Consider the following 21,359-nt stretch of genomic DNA (forward strand, 5'->3'; position numbering starts at 1 on the left):
AAGAGGAGAGCAAGGCTTTCTGCCTCTTCAGGTTACCGTGGGAAGATGGTGGATACTGTAGCTAATGGCCAGTTTTGAAATGCTCACAGAGTTTTCAAAGCAGGTTCTCGTTTTCAGGTATTCAAGTGATATGTTTTTCAAGCTAACACTCCGATGTATTCATCGCAAGATGCTCTGATGGGGTCTGCTTTCGGGCCGCGGCGGGGTGGGTTGTCTCCTCTGGAGACACCTCTCCTCCTCCTGACTGCTGCTTGCAGCGGGCTGCTAGTCAGCACCTAGCTTGTGTAAGCCTTTATCTAAAAAAACTTCTGCAGTTTTGCCAGGGCTCCGTGGGGTAGGGAGACAAGTAGGGTTCACACATTGTGACATTCAGATTGCAGCATTCAGCACTGTAATATTTAATTTCTAGGCATCGTGCCTAGCGCAGTGTACAATCTCAGGTGAACCGCCTGACTTGCTGGAGAGAAGTCTCACTGCTGTTGCCATCTTGTTCTCATTGCCATACTCCCACGCTGGAATTTTGCTGTGTCTTGCCTCTCCTGTTGTAACCTGGCCTATTGGTACTCCCTGACTGCTGCTTTCTGGCCCTGCCTTTGCCTTCCTGGCATGCTGGAGAGCCTAGATGGAGCCTGAAGCTGTCCCTGCAGCAAGCTGTTCACAGGGAAAAGTGGCAGTGCAGGGCCTTCATCTCACCCCTCACCCCTGCTTTTTGCAGGACTAGAAGTCCCTGCATGCCGGAGGGATGCTGCTGCTCCCCTGTAGGTGCAGCCCTCCGCACAGCCCGAGAGGAGATGCTGCACTGCTGGCTGCTGTGGGCTGCTTGGCAGGTAGCCAGGGGGGTCACCAGAACCAGGCTGCAGCCAGGTGGGCTGCCCCTGACCCTGCTAGGCTGTCCCCAGCCAGGGCAGCCTCCCCCCCGGTGGCTCAGGGCACTGCTCCGGGAGGTAGGCTGTGCTAGCCAGGGAGCTGTGCGTTGGCTGGGGGGGCCTTCCGTAGTCTCTGCAGAAACATAAAATATCAAAATAATTATTAGTGCAAGGGAGCACAGTACTATGTGAGCACCAGAAGCACTGGGCTGTGAAATAGCTTTTTTCAATTTTTTTGTCTGTGGCCAAGGAAGTTCTAAACCCTTTCACCTTAGGTGTACTTTGAGTGTTTTAAAGGTAATGCTTTTTATTTTTCTTGTGAGTAATCTTCAAGTCATTTGGTATATGTATCTGTATTTACTCTGACAACTGACATTTATGTCAGGACTGAAAGGAGAATTATGTGTGAGGCAGTGATAGGGATGTAAACCAACTTTGTCAGATGCCAGCAGCCATAGAAAAATTATTCCTTTTACTGTAGGTAATAATACCAAATGTGGCTCACTTCCAGAAAACAATTCCTCAGTAGGCAGAACAGGCACTGCCTGCTCACTTCTGTAGGCTGCAGATTTCTTACAGAAGTGGTCGCAGCTCTTTGGTAGCCATATGCTCCTCTGTGTCTGAGGAGCCAAGTAGTGTGTCAGGTAACAGTGAATAACAAAACTAAATTCACCTCAACATAAAGTTCAGCAGAGTCAAAACTGCTGCTGCCTCCTGCAGTTCCCCACGTACAGAATACTGCCATTAATAGGAATCTGGTTTTAGTTACAACAGAGCTTAAAAAGTCAGAACATAGCAGTGGTTAAATATCTCAAGCTGTAGACTGAGGGTCCACATTTTTGCTGGCCTGAGAAGTAAACGAGTGGGCTTTTTCTGCTGAAGCAGAGAACATGTTTTTTTGTTCAGTGAAAACATCTTGCTGCTTTCTTGGTGTTTTCTTCCAAGTAGCAAAAAAAGGGATGTGTCTTTAGTCTTTCTAGGATGGACTCAGAGAAGGTAGTATCATTTCTGCTGCTGAGCCAGCCGTTCTGTAACTTTCTGCATCTTTTGAAAAGCAGCATGCCAGAATGGATATTTCCCCTTAAAATGCTTTGGCACTTATGATTCAGGCTGATCTTTAACCACTGAGCCCGCTGACTATGATATAAACTCTGTCATTATCTTTATTGCAAAGGAAGACTTAATGTTCAAACTAGGCACATATTACTTTGATAATTATTTCTGTGTGATAGGCAGTGTCATAGCAGTCCAGTATTTGAGGTCCTCAGAGCAGAGAAAGCAAGGTCCAGTTCCCTGCACTGCCCATAATGTTTCCAAGTAATCTTAGCAAATCACTTAGTTCAAAGGTGATTGGGTGCCTGTATATCTTTACAAACACCTCTGAATATCTTTATAGGTGGGATTAGAGCCCTTCCCTGTTTCACATGGGTACTGCAAAGATAAATACATTAAAAGCTTTAAGGCACTCTGAAACTAGGGGTATTGACATGACTAACTCCCATTCAGTCAATAGTTTCTGAATACTGTGTTCTTCAGGGGAACATGTTTCCTCCTACTTAGGAAATACGAACTCCGCTAGCCGGCTAGCTGTTTAAATGGCTATGATCTTCGTGGTCATACAAAGGCGCTCCGTGTTTCAAACTTTTCTCATAGCCCAAAAAGAAAGCGCACAAAGTAACTCTCCAGGAGTCTCCCAACTTGTGCAACTGATGGTGTTGGAACTGTGGTTGGTCAACCTTGTTCACACCACCGTTTACCCTCTACCACAACTATTCTCTGGTTAGGACGAGTTGTAGCTCTTTGGCACTAAGTCTCATTCTTGTGACTCCATGGATTGAAAGTCTTTCTAACACCATGCTAGAGGCAAAATGAGTACCAGGAGTCTTTAGAGGGAGTTATCAATATTTTATTATAAATGGCCTAGGGCATTTGCTGGGAAGACAAGGGAGGGGTTCTACCTGGTGACCAAATTACATTGGGAAAGAGAGGTACACAGTGACCATGCTCAAAATATATTTTCTAGCTGTCTTTTCTGAAATGGCTGAAATTGTTAAAACTGGAGGGCCTGCCTGACTGCCCATCACCATGGCTAAGGGGACTTTTGATCCAGACAGCTTATTCATTGCCACAGTTCTGGGAATTATTTTGCCTGCATGCTCTTTTTCCTCTGAAGACGTCATGTCTCAGGGCAGAGCTTGTGCCTGAACCTTTTCCTAAAGCCTCAGTGATATGGGAAAGATAATTCAAATGAGTCATTGAGGGATACTAGTTTGGAAAACACAGAGCATTCTTCCTGGCTGAAAGCTCACACGTTGGAGGCCTCCAGATGCACAGCTGCAGCTGTGTGGGGTGGAGGGTTTTCAGCTCTGGCTTCAAAGACAGGGAGGCAATCTGCTCTGCCTCTCCACAACTAGACAAGAATTTTCACTATGCTAAGATGCGGAAATAACTCAGTTGTTCAAGATACTGTGGAAGCATTGCAAGGATCCAGTGGTGAGGTCTTGCTTATATGTTTTGTCAGTTTCCTTATCCCTGTCCTCAAGTCTGGGACTGAGGACCCCAGACTTCCCTCTGCTCCCCAGCCAGAGGGAGGAGAATAGCAGAGTAGCTGAAGGCCAGAGAAGTGATTAAGGCATTGCATTACTACTGTTTTACCACAGTATGTCAGTATAATTCCATATATGATGGTTCAGCCAGACTCTTCTGCATAGTTCCCTGGTTTATTTAGAAAATGTTGCCTTGGGGTTTGGGATTTGCTGTTGTTCTTTTCAGCTTGGTGTTTTTCCATCTGTGGGGATTTGGGATTTGCTGTTGTTCTTTTCAGCTTGGTGTTTTTCCATCTATGGAGAAACAGCTGTGTGCACTGAGTAGAAATGTACCAATTCTGAGAAAATAGAAGCAGACCTGTTTCAAGAACAAAAAACCTACCTGAATTTGTTTCATTCTCCTTTTTTTAATGCTCTTCTTTAAAGAAATAAAGGAAGTCCAAGCATTCATTAAAGTGTCAGTTCTGAAATGCACTTTTCCAGGCACAGATCATGCCAAGCTAGATAAACTTAGCAAATGCAAAGAAATTATACGTATGGCTGCAGCTTGATTTTTTTTCCCCTTGTATTTTTGAAACTGGGATTCTCTTTACCAAGGAATCCTGATTTTTCTATGGCAGTGGAACATTCACATCTGGTGTTTTTACACACACCATGGCTATGATTGTAGCCTGTGTCATGGCATGAAGTTAGCCATCGGATTGTAAAGGCTGGTTCAGGTTTTGGCACAGCCTATAGCAAGTGAAGAGTCTGTCCTGGCTTGTGCTCCACAGCCTCTCTGCAATAGCTGTGATACCACCCCAGACTTACTGTCATCCACACCCATTGTGCCCAGTACCACTGAGTAGTACCTGCTCAGTCCTTACCTAGAAGCTGTTGTTGCCATATGAGTAAATTGCTCGTGAGGGTTAAGTATGCAGCCCCCAAAGTACTGACAGCCAGTGCAAGGTGGCCAAGAGGGAAGAGTGAACCTCTCATTCTTTTCCCATGCTTGACCATTAAGACACTGTAAATAGCTCTAGGGAATTCTGTGTTCTCCATATCCTTAGGAAGTCCTAGGACTTGCCCTCACTGGACTGGCTGACTTTCTTTTGGTGAGCTTGTCTATGTTATTCTCCAGCTAATTTCAATTAAGGCTTTAAGGTTGATAAGGACATAATCTGTAGAAGGTCAATGCATTTCTACTTAAGAAATATTACTACTGATATGGTATATTCATTAACACAAGCAGCTAGTTTCTGCATTCCTTTGTGCCTGCTTTCAGGTTGCCAGCTGAGTAACATGGGTGTAATGTCTTCCAGTTCCTCCTTTTGACCCACTGGCTGATCACACTTCAGTCTTGCCTTGAAATTCATTAGAATGACTACTAGTGGCATTTGGATTGTGAACATTAAACATATGATTTTAGTCTTGATTGTTTATGGACGTACACCCTGTTCTGCACTATTCACCAGCTAATATGAAATGCAAAGTAGGGAGTTAATACCCCGTTTGCTACACGTAAACGTCAGTAAGCTGTCTTGGACCCCCAGGATTACACAGCAGAAGTTTCTTGGGAGTTGTTTCTGTTGTTTTCTTCTTTTCTAGCCAGTGCAGCAAGGAAATGAGGTGTTGCGAAATGTAATTTGTGAAACATGTGCGAAGTGAGCAGGAGCAGAGCCCCTGCAGCAGGGAAGGAGCCTGGCCCAAGGTGGGAGAGAGTCTTTGTTTTCATGTCAATGTAGTATGATATGTCACTCACTCCGTTAGCAAAATCACAGGGGTGTCATTAAGAAGAAGCAGAGGGTGACTGGAGCAACCTCAGCTGACGTAAGCATCCCTCTTAGGGCTGAAGGCTATGCAGACCAATGTCCCCTTTCTTACCTCCTGCCTCAGATCATGGCTGTACGCTGCGTTCCAGAAAGGTTTATTGGGCTATTCTGCTTTCAGAGAAATAGCACCTCACTGAAAGCATTCCCAAAGGTTACTGGCTGGAGTATGAGCTCTGACTGGATGTGTTCGATAAAGATAGATCAGAGCTGTGAAGCAAAATTTCCATTCCATTCTTACTCCAGGAAATTTAGACATGGCATTGGAAGTCTTACAGCCTGGAAAATGAAGGTCAAAGGGTTTTGACCAAGAGAAAAGAAACTTGTTCTGTTTTCTCACTTGAAAAAAACATAATTTCATGAAAGGTATTTTAATAAGTGGTTTTTTTCTCTCAGTAAAATTCCAGTTTTTCATTAGAGATATTTGCCTGGAAGTGTTTTCATTGATCCTATTCACAGGCAGTGCAGGGGCTCATGGTAAATCAGCTGAAGCTTCTCTGCTGTCCATTTTGCCCTCCTGTTTGGCTCATTTCCCCACCTTATCCCATAGCATAACTGGCTATCACTGGACCTTGAGAGGTCACGTTTCTGGCCACAGCTCACCAGGTGTTGGGTTCACCAATGCACAGCTCTTTCCTTTGATCATGCTGATGGCCTAGCTCTAAAACGTTACTTTTCCTACTCATCTGGAAGTATCAGGATGTTTTTTGTTGTAATGATCGGTCATGGTAAAAGGAACAATATAATGTTCCTTTACATGGCTGCTGGCAATATGTGTTGGTGCTTTCAGCTGTCTTTAATACACAGCAAGCATGAAAATTAGAGAAAAAATATATCTTCCTCAGTCTAAGACATCTTGACCAGCTTTACTCCAGTGCATCACAGGTACTGTGTTTGCACACACTAAAGGAGTGCACAGCTGTAGTAGCTCTTGCTTGTTTGTGGTTCTGCTTTTCTTTTGAGGCGGTAGCACAGCTTGTAGAGCAAGTAAGCATATGCCTGGAACATATACAATAACAGATCTCCCTATGTCTGCCCGCTGGACATCCTAGTCTCAGGGCTGTCCTGCTCAGCTCTTCCCATTGCTTCTGCTTGATCCCCACCTCTTCTGCTTCAAAACTTGAGGACTCAAAGTACATTACACTTTATGTTATCATGTCTCCTGTTATTTCTAGAAATCTTATCTTTTTGTGGCAAACACCCATAAAGGAGCAACCTGGCAAGAGATGGTGGCCTTGTAAGCTCAGGGATGGCATTATGATACATCCTGTTGTGCAGCTGAAAGGATTTAACTTATTTAGCTCTTTTCTGTACTTTTGGCATCATTTTGTCATGGTATTTATCGGAGTGAAGCAATATTTCAGCAGGTGAAAGAATCAGCTTCAAGAAGATATTTAGAAAGAATGTGCCATAAAGCAGTACTAAACTAGAATCTCATTCAGTTTCTGCAGTCTCTTCACGTTCACTTTTCAGAGTTTCACTCTTCCTGCTCCATTTTCCACAAGGTCGTTCAAATGTAAAATTAATCACTGAAATGCAGAGACAAGGTCCTTGACATTAGAAAGGCTAATGTGCCCAAGGCACCCTGAAATTCCAATGTACACACCAAGATTTTCTCAACTGTCTTTCATCCCCATAGCCAGGTTTTCTCTTCATATTTATTAATGTAATCCTACATATCATACACACATGACTGCAACTATCCTGTTAGTATGTTACAGTAGCATTTCAGTAACTGGTAGAGCTTCAGTTACCCAAGCATAGATGCCTAGCATGTATCTGTGGGATGTCCCCTCCTGACTTCAGCTGCGACCCCAGGGAATCTCACGCAGATTCCTCGCCGTATCTGCCAAACATGTACAAATAATGTTCTGGAAACTGAGAGGTGTCTTAAATGCTGAGGTGCCTATGCTGAGGTGATTGAGTCCCAGTGTGTGTCTACGCTTGCTTCTTGAACAGCTGCAATGACTAAGCCTTTCCAGTAACTGGTGCTGCTTCTTCTGCTGATATATGTCTCTCTCCAGCTTTTGAAATCCTCTTGTAATGGCTGTTTGCCCTTTAAGATTGCTGCTGAAATAGCTGAAATGGTCTTTTTGAGCAGAATACATAAACATTGCATCCTTACAGGTCTATCTTTTCCTTGGCTATGGACATGTGTAACATAGTTTTGCTACATAGAAGTGTAGCATTGCTTTTCCAAGGCAGAAACTGCTTAGTGTCTGTGCCAGCAGCTATACTGTGTTGCTGGCCACACCACTTTGCTCCTATTTTGTAAGCTTGTTGAAATACACATTTCTGCTCTGATGCTGCAGGCTCTTTGGTTCCCAGCCCCTCTCTGTGCATATTTTGTGTCTTCTTTGCTTCTATTACTTGCTCTGCTGCTCTGCAGACCCCTTCTAATTCTTCAGAACTTAAATCAGCCTTTTCCAGCAGTTCCTTCCCCAGGTATGTCTCTCATTCTCATTCCACTATGATTAGTGACTTCACAGCCCCCCTGAAAGTGTTTACGTTTGATTAAACAAAGACAACTCTACTGTTTTTCATTTTGATGATGCCTTTTAAGAGCTTTATTTTCCTAATATAATAATTTATAGTGAGAATGTATCCCAGAAATAAGAGCTTAGCCCAGTCTTATAACAATCATGTGCTTGTCAACTATTAAACAAATGCAGTGTCCCATGACAAGCAACACTAAAAAAATACCGGCTTGTCATCGCAAAATGAAAACCAAGAAACCAAGAGCTTATGGTTGTTTCTCAGAAATCAGTATGATTTGTATGATTTCCTACTAAAAAAAAAAAAAAAAAAAAAGAAGGAAAAAAACTGTGTCAAAATTACACGCCTGAAATAATTGAATTTAGTGACAATTTTCCAATTGCTCTTTTGTAGGTATAGCAATTAGCACAATGCCTATTCATTGTTATTCTGTTCATGATTTTAAATGTAAGGACCTCTCCAAAGAGCCTGATCCTCAGTGTGATACCATTGGGCTGCATTCTGTCACTGTTGAGGGTATGCAGGGAACTCAGGATCAGGCCCCACTGCCTTAGAAAAGAGCACAATATTTAAAAAATTAAAGTTGACAGTGGGTCTTTGGTATTTACCTCAGATGACGAAGCCTTTTCAGAAATTCTCTTTTTGAACTTTCCTTGTAAGCGTCAGGGCTTGACCTTCCCATCTTTCCCCATCTCAAGCCAAAACTGTGGTAGCAATGACTGCTTGAGCTGGGCCTTCAGTGGACTCAACAGGTAAGACTTGCAATTTTTTTTTCCTTGGAAGCACTTTATGAAAAATTCTGAAAGCAAGTCGCAAAGGAGACTGTAACTTTCCTGACGATGAACACTGGTGTCATTTCTTTCCCTCTGCTTCTCTGCAGAAGTACCCTTGTTTTGTGTCCTGTGTCCCTTGTGGTAAACTAACTCTCAGGAGTTTGGGTTTTATTTTCTTCTTTTTTCTTGTATCAGACAGATTTTACAGGTTAGTATCTTTGATCTTTGTAGCAAACGTGGAAATCCATAGGAAATCCACAGACAACCCCGTCTCCCCCAACTCTATAATTAATTCCCTGCAGTTTGGAATACTTGATAACATCTGATAGACCTGTGGCAAAACCCAATGTCATTTCACAACAGCACCCCACCCCTGGGCCACGGGCGTAGTTCTTAGCTGAGATCAGGTCGTGAAAATAAATAAACCCCAAGTCCGCATCTGATTACAGCAGATATATGGGAGGTATGAACAGGACTGGCCAGATGCTAGACCATATGAAAAACACTGAGGATCATGGCATCATATAAAACTGGGCATTTATATGGTACAGCTGGCTATGCATAATCTTCTAATTTATGAGGCTGGAGCATCTGGTCCATTGCTGTTGCTCTATCAGCTTTTCCAGAGCCCTGTTCTTGAACTTCTGGTAGCTGAACACTGCTCTTCTGAGTGCCAGTGGAACGGGGAGTCAAAGCCATTTACAGTGGGAGATAAGCTCTTACTCCATCTGACAGATAAGATGATGTTCAGCCATGGTCATGAAAGAAAGAGGGGTAGGCTCCAGTTCACACGAAGACCAGTAACTGCCAGCTCTAAAAGACATACTATCTATTTTTCATGGGTGGGACCCTCCGCCGTGACACGGGGACTTGGCCAGATGAGGCCATTGCGACAGGCCGTGCCCATGACTGCAGACAGCCCCCAGTGACGTGGCAGGCGAGGGCTTACAGAATGGGTTGCACAAGTCCTGCTTTTGTTACACTGCTTGGTCTTCCCCACCCCATGCCGTAGCCCTAGAAGCCAGCATTTCTTTCTCTCTTTCCTGAAACAGAATCTGGCATTTGTCACTTTTGTCAGAAAACGCCTGTTCTGCAAGAAAACCCAGAGAAGGGTGTTTTCAGCTGGGTCTTGCAAACCTATGGCCAGCAGGAGTCCAGCCAATGATGTAAAGGTGTCCTGCACTGAGTAATGTGCGTGTGCAGTAACTACTGCAGACCTGTGTGCCAGCCTGGGCCACTCTAGAGAGGTGGACCCATGGCAGATGGTCTCCTTGGGTCCACAAGGAGGAAGGGGACAGAGAGCTAGAGCTCATTTTCCCAGGTATTTCCAGACTGACTTGCCTGCAGGAAAGCCCCAGCCGTAGTTTAGAGAGCTCTTCTTCCATTCCACCCTCATGGAGACGTGAACAGCAGTGCAGCATACAGGCTAAAGCACAATTAAGTTGTTTTTAAAAACTACAGCATTACCAAAGCTATCTAGAAGCTGTGGGTGCAGATCACCCAGCCAGTATATGCTACAGCAAGTACTCCTCGCTGCAAGAGCCCCACCTGCGAGCCCAGTGGAGCATGTCTTGGGAGCGTGCTGCTACTACTGATTGCAGAGAAAAAATTACAGCATTAGTCATTTTACCAAACCTTTTCCCAGTAAAATTATACGCCAGAGTAGAGCTGAAAGGAAGTTTGTGTTTCACATGGAAAGAGAAAATTGCCTTTTGCAGAACATCGTGGGGTTGGCAATACTGTATCCTGGTATCATCAGAATGGAAGTGGGCCGTTCCTGCAATTCTTGCACTGCTTTCTGTAAGTCTGCGTTGCTGCTGAGGAAGTGAAATCTGGTCAGCAAATGCAAGAGCGCAACACTCTTTCAGACCTTTTATTGTTTTTCCCAGTATACATGCTGTGCATTTGTTTATATTTTTATCAAAGTGAAAAACTTTCAGGTTTCCAATGTCTTCATAGATTCATAGCATGACAGCTGCTATATTTCTAGTTAGGTCTGAACACTTGAAGTGCTCCTATGGCTCTGCTCCCTTTTTTTTTTTTTTTTTTTTTTATGTCTTCTTTAAGATTTAAGAACCCTGAACAGTTTCATCCACTGCGTCTGACGTAAGTACAGTATCTGGCGTTGTCAGAGTCTGTTCTCTGACTAAGCTTTATCTTTGTGTAACAACGTCAATGTGAGCTGCCCTAAGAAAAGAAGTGAATTTGAGAAAGAACTTGAATTACCACAGATACTGTTTTCAGGCTGTGATAACCCACGAGTGGATGAAGTCACCACTGCTGAAATGTAAGACAGGCTATTTCTTAAGAGTTTGCCTGGATGGTTTTATTGCGGTTGGTTCTGCCCAGTGCAAGAGGGGCAGCAGGGCAGTGCTGGATCTGAGACTTGTCATGGCACTACTAGGTGCTATATGGAGATTTAATGAGCCTTGCTTCTCAAAAAAATTTACCTAAATTAAGAAACTGTGGGATATGGGTAGGGTAAAACAATTAGAAGAAATGGGAAAGGAGCAAAAAGGGAAGTGTGGTGAAAGAAACGTGGTTTTAAGGATTAGATATGTGGACATAGCTAGATATCTGCAAATCTAGTCATTCAAATATATCATATGTTAGAATCAGATGGTGGAAATATTTAATAAGTAATGCCCTCTTTTGTTTTGGTAAAGGAAAGAATGACCAGCATTCACTTAAGCGCAGCCGCCTCCCAAGCACCTACTGCCAGTGTCCTGGTGCAGCTCCCAGTGGTACCGCCTCCAGGTGAAAAATGCTTTGGATGTGGCTTAAGTGAACTCAAGGTCTGTTACTTAAAGTGAACGGATCCACCTTTTGTGTATGTGAATTAAGGGAAAAGTAGATAGTGATTACGTAGCAGGGACCTCCATTTTTCCCCAAGGCTTGCTTTGCCCTCTTGTGTCTGGCCCACTCTCACCTCCTCTCATTTAATTTGCAATAACAGAATGCAGCTAAGTGTTAAGATTTTCATCACTTACAGACCTTGCAGATCTGGAAAAGCCACTTCACCTCTCCATCCTGGAGTGGCTTAGTGACTATCTACCCAGACCTTACCCAAGAAACCTTTTCCCTTATGAGATGAAGACTAGTAGGAGTAAAATCACTAGAAATCACAGGTGATGGTCAGCATCCTTTCATCATTTACTGTGAAATGGCTGAAACAGCGGTCTCTTCCCTTTAACTGTCTGTCATTGACTGAAAGTTAAGATCTTTTCTGTTTTAGTTTAAATGAGCTTCTGCCAAATGACATGCTGGTTTCACTATCAAAAATGTTATGTTGAGAGCACTATGAAGACATTGTGACCGTCGGGTATACATGTCTACTGTATAGTTTATATTTTAAAGAAAGGACACTTTTTTTACCTTCTATTGCAACCTATGTTCTGGAAGAAGTAAAATAGCTGAAGCTTCTATTTTATAAATTGTATTTTAATTCAAAGGCTTAGAACAGAAAAACCCTAGAAACAATCTTAAGGATATTTTCACAAATGCTTTTTGCATGTTTTGTTTTGTGGGTTTTTTTTAATATTGCAAGACTCTTTCCTTTGTAAATGTAAATATATACTATCATAGATTGTAATATAGGACATGCAAAGAATCCTTGGTCTTTATGTAGCATGAAATTATTGTCAGGAGTCAAATGATTTAGTGCAGCAAAGGTTAATTTAAAAAGTATCCAAGTATGTATACCAGACGTAGACCACAGGTGTTGATTTACAGCTGGAGCTGTGATGGGAGGCATCTTCTGCCATTATCCCTGTAACTGGGAAGAGAAAGCGAATTGCTGTTGGAGTGCACATTTAGGCTGGATGGTGTTCAGTTTCACTGAAAACGCAACACGTGCCATTTACCTGCATCCCTCCTGTACCTCTGCAGGCTGTTCAGAAGTCCAGCTCTAACCTGAGCTTCCAGCCTTTTACAGTACTGGGAAAGCAAGCAAAAATGCAGGAAAAACACCTAGAAACTGTCTCCCTCCTTAGCCTAAACCCACTGACCAAATCTCAAGAGAGACCAACATTATGCATCACATTATGAAGCAGAAGAAAGGAAGTATTTTATAGTTAGAGTACTGAACTGAGAACAGAAGCACCAGCTCAAACTTTGATACTTTTCCAGTTCTCCTCTGTTACCCCCAGAAAGGGCTTAAATCTGAGCTTGCTATGGCCAATGACACTGAAGTCAGCTTTGGCTTAGGTCTTCATACACTCTGGGCCTTGGCACCTGCAAGGCAGGATTGATAGTAAGTCTCTCTGCTGGGCATGTGATACATGAAGACAGTCTATTGATCGAGGTAAGTCAACAAACAGATTTTTCAGCCCAGCTAACATAGCTAACTTTTAGATTTTGGCCCATGGAAACTCATGCAATTTGATAATTTATTTTTTAAAACATTACACCTGAAGAAAGGCCATGAAAAGAGGACAGGCTCATTTGAATTAAATACATCAGATCAATTCCTGAACAGAATTTCAGACCTTGCAGCAGAATTGGACGTTAATAAAGCTGGAGGTCACTTGTTTTCCTAGTTAATTATTACTTTAGCAATGAACACCGATAAAAGCAATACTATGTATAACTGTTTAAAGAAAGGGAAGAGGGTGGTCTATCTGAGGACCATGCCGGCATGCAAATAATTATCCACACCATTCCTCTAACTTCCTTGGCTGTATCATTCTTACCTGGTGTGAAACTAGCTGAGATGATGTAAGAACTCTGGCTAACATTGTCATATGGGATGGCAGTTTTTATGCCACACCTTTTTTTCTCCTTTTTGGAGAGTATCTGCCTTGGGTGAGGGAATAGCTCTTGACTTCCAGAGTCTTCTCCAGTTTCACTGGTGACTTACCTGTCACAGAGGTGCCAGCCTTGTCACTGCAGAACAGTGCATTTCTTGCTGCTGTAGGCGCTGCTGTGGTCTAGCATTGGCACGTATGTTTTAGCTACGATACAGTAGCTGACTCCAGGCCTCAAACCTTCTATTTTAATAACCTTGTCTTTTCCTTCATACACCAGGACTCTGTGTTGCTTCAGATAAAGTGGAGTAAAAACAGCCCATCAAGCACATTTCCCTAGCAAGTGTGTCTGTGAGTAAAATTTGATAAGAACAGAGGATGCAGAGCAGCACGTGGACTTGCAAAAATAGCATTATCAAATCAATAGCATTAATAATTTACTTATGATTTGTAAAGAACACCACCCCCTCTGGCAAATTGCCCTCCTGTCCCATTTTTTTAGTCTAGGTCTGAGCCTGAAATACTAAGTTGATGGGAAAGAATAAAGGGAGTAATTACAACTCAAATCAATTCCTGAAAAATAAGCCTACTTTCTTTTCAAAGTCATTGATGTTTGCATAGTCATTGATGCTCTCACAATCCCAGGAGATTATTTCAACTGTAAAAAAAGAATGGTGTGCCCATACATTCCTGTCTTTTCAATGGTACAGGATTCGTATTTAAATATACACTTACCTCATCTAGCAAGTTGTTAATTATGAAGACTTTATATAGCAGATCATAATATTTTGTCATTGGTATCTTGCTGCCCGTCTTCCTTCTATAAGGAGAACGTGGAGCCCGGAGCTTTAGTGTTATGGATTTGTTACTATGAACCACAGTTACCGTTGGAGGTCCTATCATAGCTAAGGAAAAAAACCCAAAGCTATGAACACAATTATAGTTTATTCACCATGTTTCACAGAACTGAGTTTGAATCCATTCAGCAATTTAGTGTTCTTGTTACCAGCAATATATTATGCTGTATTTACTGTTAAAGTGCCACTTGGTAAATCCTTACTTCTGGGTGATTATTGCTTGGGACATTTTGGGGGTGACATTTCCTGTGTTTGTAAACCTATCTTTGAGCCAAACTTTTTGAACTCTCTCAGAGCTGCATGTTGCTGACTGCAGGCTGGTCAAGCAAAATACTCTGGATTCTTTGCCCTGATCCCCTCCTCCTCCCCACATTTTTCTGTGTGCTTGGACTTCATAAAACAGCTATTTGAACCATTTCAGTTATGCCAAGGATGCAGGTTCAACCATTACTTCCACATTTTTTGCATCCTGCTTGGTTAAAGGCAGCCAAGTGTTTGAGCTAATGCCTGCATAGCTGTGCGTGCAGCCCCAGAGATGAGGGGAGACAGGACAGCAGCTGCCCGTGTGTGTCTCCAGGAGGAGGAGGAGGTGGCACAGGGAAAGATGGGTGGTTGCTGCTGCAAGGTGCTGCTTTATGTCAAAGCTTGTGATTTCATCTGTACAGGAGGCTCAAGGTAGTTTGCATTTCAGGGCTGTGAAGTGACCTGTGTTGGCATTCACAAGGCAGTTTGGCATCAGCCCATGAGGGAGCACTGTTTAATTCGCAGGGATCTTACAGGTAAGTACACTTGGTACTGTTCAGTGTTTTGATAGTCTTCCAATTTCTAACATGCTATGGCATTGTAATGACTGTAGTAACCAAAAAGCTTTGTGCATATTTCTAAATACACCGCAGTCAGGAAACCACATAAATGTGAGAAGGATGCTGGCCGCACAGCTCCCAGCTCTCTCCTCCCTTTCCCCCCAAAGCAGGGAGTGTTTCCTTCTTTTCCTTGCGTCCACTCCCTCCAGTAGCAATGAAAATGGCTGAAAATAATTTCTGTAGTTCCATGCCTTCAGGAAGAGGTTGAGTTAAAGGGAGCCAGGGACTTCTGATCCCCTAATTATTGATATGTGGCTACTTATCCATAACTGGTTGGCTTTCAAGTGTGGGGAAAACTATTTCATCACAACACTTCACCTGAGAGCTACCGAGTCACAATTTCTTTTGGTACAGCTTTGTGGCTAGAAAAGGATTACTCATGTTTGCAAACTGCAAGTAGAAATTATGTATTTCACGCCACAGAAAACCCAGCTCCTTTCTCAGAGACCCCTATGTTTGCACTTACTTTCTTGCCAGGGAGTGAATCTGCAGCTGACACTCCAGTCGGAATAGATGCCAGTCGATGTGGCTTTCACTCTGCCATAGTAAGGCTCTTGGATGTCAGAGGTCTCATTTGTCAGGTCACAGACATGGTTTTGAATCCCCCAGCAGTCGTCTTTGTTTTGCCATGTGCTCTGCCCATACCTGTGGAGAAAGAGGAGGAAGGATGGAAGCTTTAGCTGTCATGACTGGGTCTGTACAGATTTTTAACTGTCTGTTTTGACTCGGTGGTACTGACAAGTGTCCTGCCATGGGAATTAAATCCCTTCAATTTGATAACAGGGAAGATTGATTTCATGGGCATTTGGGAGCTACAGGTTTCTATTTTTTCTGAAAGAAACTTAAGGTAGAGACACGGGTCACCATCCCTGTAGGAAGCCCCTGCATACTTGCCCCTCGGGAGAGGCGGGTGATCTTTGTCTTAGCCAGTGCACTCAATGATGGGCAGGACGCCAGTTTCCATCAGGTACTTTCTCTGAGGCAGTAGTGATTTTGGTGCTTACCAGGTGTGCCAGGGATGGGAGCATACCTCCTCTGAGGGCCAGCCCTAGCACTGCCTCGTTTGCTATGCAAGGCACCCTGCGGCACTCTCGTGGGCAAGGTGGGCCACCAAAATACCTTAAATGTCATATTGGAGGCGTACCTGACCTAGCTAGACATGCTTCAGGCAGGCTGTTGGACACAGTGACCTCCAGAGGTCCTCTGCAAACTACATTTTTCTCCAACTCTACAGTGCAATGAGGGTGCAGAGCATATTGCTGGAGGTGCTTGTTCCCTGCCTGCCTTGGGGTGCTCAGCTGCACCTTATGGGCTGTCAGTAAGCGCAGCAACAACTGCATCCTGGCAGGTGAGCAGGAGGTGGCTGTTCTGCAGGTATGGGGAGAATATTCTATATCACCTGAGAAATCCCTTTGATGTGTCAAGCAGGGATGGGCCCCAGCCGGCCAGGAGGCTGGAGTTCCCCTGGTACTTACACTTTATACTGCACGAAGTAGACGGTGTCTCTTGCCCCTCTGGCCCTCCCAGGCTGCCAGTGCAAAGTGCTGTTGAAGTTTAACGAATGAAACTCTACCTTCCGCGGCTTAATCAAATCTTGCAGGACTTGCTTTTCCAAAACTAAAATTGCTGCAAATAATAAGGAACAAGAACATAACATGTGTGTCACAGATACACTCCTGTGCTGAAATCGGGGGTAGCGCTACAGCTCATTTGGTTTCATGACTAGCAGGCTGCAGGGAAATTAAATCTCCCGGATCTTACGTTCAAAACCTTACAAGTCACAGTAAGCAGATCTAGCAGCTGTAGAACAAACATCTTCAGTATTATGAAAGGAACACTTTTATGTGGTTTGGTTTTGGGGTTAATTTTTTCATTTTTCCTTAGTGAGTTTACTGCTGTGAAAGGTGCCTGATGGACACCCCAGGAAAGAAACCCTTTGGATCAATTCACAGAGCATTCAGTAAGCAGCCCTGTCAGGAAAGTCGAGTACTCTTTCCTCCACCCCTCAGCTGTAACCCGTAGGGACTCTAGCTGTTTTAACTGTTGCCACAGCCATGTTTATCATCTCTTGCCTAATAAAAAATAACCTGACATTTAATGCTTTTCTATTCTGCACCACTGGACAAAGCTGCCTGACAACGTTCAAGATAATCTGTTTTCAAACTGCAATGGTTACTAATGACAGAATCAGGTAACAACGTCTCTGAAGCACGCAAATACTAACATTTTTCTGGGTTTCACGACCCAGATGACTGCAGCTTTATCCCTGGCATATCACAGAATCAAGTAAGCCTCTTACTGGTTGAACTGAAACTGGTAATACAGCCATGAATAAATTTAATGGGCAACATGCTTGGTTTATCTGCATTTCAGAAGCTTGAAAGACAAAATATCAGACTAATCTGGAAATGACTGGACTTTTGAAACCCACCAAAAGATCCAGAGATTTCTTGACTCTTCCAGAGATTCAATAACAGACACCCTCCCCCCACACACACACTCCCCATAGGAAAAGAATGGAAAGCATTTACTTACTGGTTATCTCATCCAGCAGTAGGTGCATCAATAAGCAGAGGGAGGAAAGCGTGATCCCCCTCATGCTTAGGAGAGCAGCTCCATGACTGAAGAGCACGTGTCTTCCTCTTGGGCATGTCTTATGAGGAAGTGGTTGTTAAGTGCTCCAGAGTTCCCCTTATTTTCAACAGTTTCCAAAATCCCCAGCTTGGCTTTGGTTTAATTTAACTGGAAAACACATGAGTTGCTCTAAATTAAACATAAACAATTGTTCTTACTTGGCAGTTGTTTTGAAGTTTGGAACTAATTATAAAGCAAACCAGCATGAAAAAGGTCCCATGTTTTTTTTAGGCACTAATTCCCAAATGATGTCTGGCAATGTTGCTTCATCCCACAAGCTTGTCACACAAGCTTGCTTGCTTGCCATACTAAGATTTTTATTTATTTATTTATTTATTTTCCAGCTCACTAGTTGCTCAGAGCTGAAGAACACAAGAAATTTTACTGCAAACAGGTAAAACACCTACATATCGGATGCCAACTGATTTGGTGGCCTGTCTTTGAGTGGAATGTAAGCAGACAGAGTTTGCAGCTGTGTTCATGGCAGGATGTCATCTGGGGATGTAACATGGAAGGAATGAGGTGCCATAAAATTGCTGCCAGCCGTGCTGTTGGTCAACACATCCACACCATGCTGGCTGCTGGAGAGTTGTTGGGAAGCCAGGGCAGCCACAGAATTGCCAGCCACAGAATTGCGAGCCTCTGGGCAGCGAACGGAGAGGTGAGCTCAGCCTGTCGGGCCAAAGTGCCACTCTGTGTTGGACTTTCGGACTGCCAGGAGTCATATGCCCCAACTGGTGCAGGTGTGCCACAATGCTGCCTACACAAATGTCAGCGTTTGTCACCACTGTCCTCCCAGTCCTGCTTTTCCAATATGTGCATCCCTGCAAGCCTGACCCCAGGGCTGGGGATGCTTGGGCTCTCCAGTGAAAGTGATCTCACTTTGTGTTTCCAAATGCTTTAATGCCACGTGCATGCGTGCCTGGTGGGAGCTGATTTCTGTGCTCCTGGGATATATGGAAAGCTCAGCCAAGTCCGTTGCTGGCAGTGAGTGTGGTGCTGCTGCAGGCAGCTGGGAGCCTGCTGGCCCTCCTGCCTAGCCTTCCCCTCACTCTTCCCTCCCCGAAAGCTCCCCAGTGATGACATCCACTTGCACTTTGCCGCTCATGCACCAATGCATCTGGGCAAAAGTTAGGATGCATTCTCCTTTTGCAAACACATGTTGGCAAGCAAGAAGAGAACCCCCAAATTTTGTATGACATGGCGCAGCACTACGCAACGACACCCATCAAAGAAATAATGGACGTGAAGACTACCTGTCTGCAAAACCAAAAATTTGCCTAACAATCATCTTTACTTTGGGAAAAGGTGGAAGCAAAAAAGTGCAAGTTCTGGTTCAAATGAAGGTGATGGTTTTTATATTATTATTTAAAGGCAACCGGTTATACTCAGCAAATGGACAACTTCCAGTCAAGCAGCTCAGTCAGACACATGAACACAGGCTCTCAGTTCAGCTGATCGCCTGTACCTCATTAACCAAGCACTGAATCTGCAGCAGATATATTAAAATGCTAGCTGTGTAGCTTTGGATAACCCAATTAAGGTAATTACAGAACTGAGAAGACATACACGAAAAAAAGCAACCCAAAATGGAGGTACCAGGCAGAAAGGCTGCCTTGCCATCACGGGCTGGGATTTTTTTATCTATTCATTTCCCAAACACGTTTTCAAAATCCAGTGACCTTTAAGTAGTTCCCCACTGCAAATGGAATTAGTGTTTCATCATGTTATATGAGCCTAAGTGCGGGAATAGGGAACTTTTATAAACCAATCACCAGACTGAAACGCCATTAGTCATAGGCTGTGTATTTGCTTACTTGAATCGTACCAACACACCTTCCCGCACCCTGCGGAACAGCCCATTGCTAGGAGCTGAAGCACGGAGCTTTGCCAAAATTGCTTCTGATGGTGGTTCCTCCCTCAAATGCAGAGCTGAGGGCCAGCCCACCTGGCACTGGCAGGTTTTGCTCAGGAAAGGCTGCTCTGCTGCATGGTGGAACAGGAAAGAAATACCTGTCCCACGGAAACCCCCAGGCTTTCCTGTGTGCTGCACGCTGATAGCACCTTACTGCGGCTGGGCTTGGCATGCAAGTAATCAGTAACTCTGCTTCTCATTGTGATTATTATCAGCTGCTGCTAATCGCTAGGTTATTAGTACCCGTAACGTCCTACTCATCAACTTCAGTCATGCTTCTTCAGTGCTTTGTCCGATAAAACCAGTTACAAACAAGTACCAGCTACAAGCACGCATACAGATACGTACATACATACATGTCTTGAGTTTCGTAGAATACATGTATAATACATTTAAAAATGTAAACAATTGAGGAACATTATAGGATGATGTGCACTGTGATGCTATTTCAAATACAAATGAGAACTTTTTAGAATAGTCTGAACAGTACTTTATAGAGAAATGGAAAACAAAAATGTTATTACTTTCCCCAGAGGCCACATAAGCACTTATGCTACTAGCTCATCCTAGCTTACACTGAAGCATCTTTTTGATCCAAACCTTTGTGAATCAGTAGCACCAAAGTTTCTGTGAACTGACATAGAACCATGGGCCTGACAATTTGTTCCATTCCTGGAATAAAAACCGATCTGAATGCTTGGTAAACAGATTTCTTTCTCTTCTGGATTGGATATTGCTACACAGAGGTAAAAGTCAAGTACGTGCTGGAAGCTGCCTGACTCATCCAATCTAATAGTACCACTTCATTGGTTTTAGTTTTGGTTTTCTTCTTTTTATCTTAAACAAGTTGCTTCCCATCCATAAGAGGAGAAAATTTAACCCTGGAACTGCTTCTGCAGCACCACATTTGGCTTTTCAGATGTGAGCGTCTGCTGTTTGCAGTGGATGTGAGGGTGGATTTCACTTATGCTCCTGGATGAGGGTGCAGGAAGATGGAGGAAGGGGAAAAACTCCCAAAGCATAGAGAATATTTCTAGTAACTGGCAGAGGCCAGACAAGTCTCTCTCACATGTGGTATTTCACACAAATTGACGATAAAAATGGAAGAGCGATTCAGATTATTCTAGACCTAAAGGCTATTCTGGATTGGAGCCCTAGTTTTCAGTCTTTTACTTGTCTAAGCAGCCAGCATGGACTCACAGAGTGACCTGTCTTGGGATGGGGCTCTGGAAGCCACCCAGTCCAGCCTAATGCTCAGGACAGAGCTAATGGCAGTTTAATCCCACACCTAACCACCTTCAGTATGAGGTTTTCCCCCATATATCTAAGTGGGATTCCCCTGCTGCAACTTCTGACAGCTACTATTTGTGTTTCAGCATGGGGGCCTCAGAGAAAAGCCTGTCTTTCCTGCAAACATCGACGTAGTTGGTAAATTCCAATTAGATCCGCTGCACAGCCATCGCCTCTCCCAGCTGAAGGGACTCAGCTCCTTCAGCCTCTTCTGGTGCGTCACGTGCAGCACAGCAGTCCTTCACCAGCAGAGTGGGGACTGGGAAAATGCATCAGTACACACAAGAAAAAAGAAAAAAAAAAACACAAACCCATAGTCAGGCAGAAGGGACATTTTGGATTTTTTTCCCCTGTTCTTCAAGGGAAGAGGCATTGTGTCACACAAGTTCTTACAGAGGTTTCTGAGGAAGCAAGGCTGACTTCCACTGCACAGTGCCTGCTCTCACTGCTTCCTGCCCGCAGCTACAAACTGTGAACTCTATTAAAGGGCTTGGGTCAAGGTTTTAAATATTATGGTTAGAAATTCCCCATACCATAGCTGCACTTCAATAGTGAGGCATTTGAAC

General features: G+C 43.7%; 1 protein-coding gene across 3 annotated transcripts; it reads right to left on the bottom strand.

Annotated features, from left to right (window-relative positions):
* Window positions 1-7,743: 7,743 nt before the first annotated feature.
* IL22RA2 (interleukin 22 receptor subunit alpha 2) lies at window positions 7,744-18,890 on the bottom strand. 3 transcript variants are annotated; one of them, XM_005230237.4, is made up of 6 exons: window positions 17,490-18,888; window positions 16,430-16,580; window positions 15,421-15,599; window positions 13,970-14,139; window positions 13,348-13,526; window positions 7,744-12,264 (listed from the first exon to the last, which is right to left on the bottom strand). In XM_005230237.4, exons 1-5 carry the CDS (start codon window positions 17,551-17,553, stop codon window positions 13,371-13,373), a joined length of 720 nt encoding a protein of 239 aa, XP_005230294.1. In that variant the 5' UTR covers window positions 17,554-18,888; the 3' UTR covers window positions 7,744-12,264; window positions 13,348-13,370. The 3 variants fall into 3 exon arrangements, with proteins under 3 accessions (XP_005230294.1, XP_055667078.1, XP_027652128.1); XM_055811103.1 differs by lacking the exon at window positions 7,744-12,264 and adding an exon at window positions 12,544-12,722 and having other exon boundaries at window positions 17,490-18,890; XM_027796327.2 differs by lacking the exon at window positions 7,744-12,264 and having other exon boundaries at window positions 12,544-13,526; window positions 17,490-18,889.
* Between the last annotated feature and the right edge of the window lie 2,469 nt (window positions 18,891-21,359).

The sequence above is a fragment of the Falco peregrinus genome, chromosome 7, assembly GCF_023634155.1.
Source record: "Falco peregrinus isolate bFalPer1 chromosome 7, bFalPer1.pri, whole genome shotgun sequence".
Lineage (NCBI taxonomy): Eukaryota > Metazoa > Chordata > Aves > Falconiformes > Falconidae > Falco > Falco peregrinus.

Coding starts and splice junctions, on each gene's coding strand:
- IL22RA2 (XM_005230237.4), bottom strand. CDS start 17,553: ATGAGGGGGATCACGCTTTCCTCCCTCTGCTTATTGATGCACCTACTG. Junction 15,600..16,429: donor TACTTCGTGCAGTATAAAGT/GTAAGTACCAGG, acceptor CTTTCTCCACAG/GTATGGGCAGAGCACATGGC. Junction 14,140..15,420: donor ATTCACTCCCTGGCAAGAAA/GTAAGTGCAAAC, acceptor TTTTTTCCTTAG/CTATGATAGGACCTCCAACG.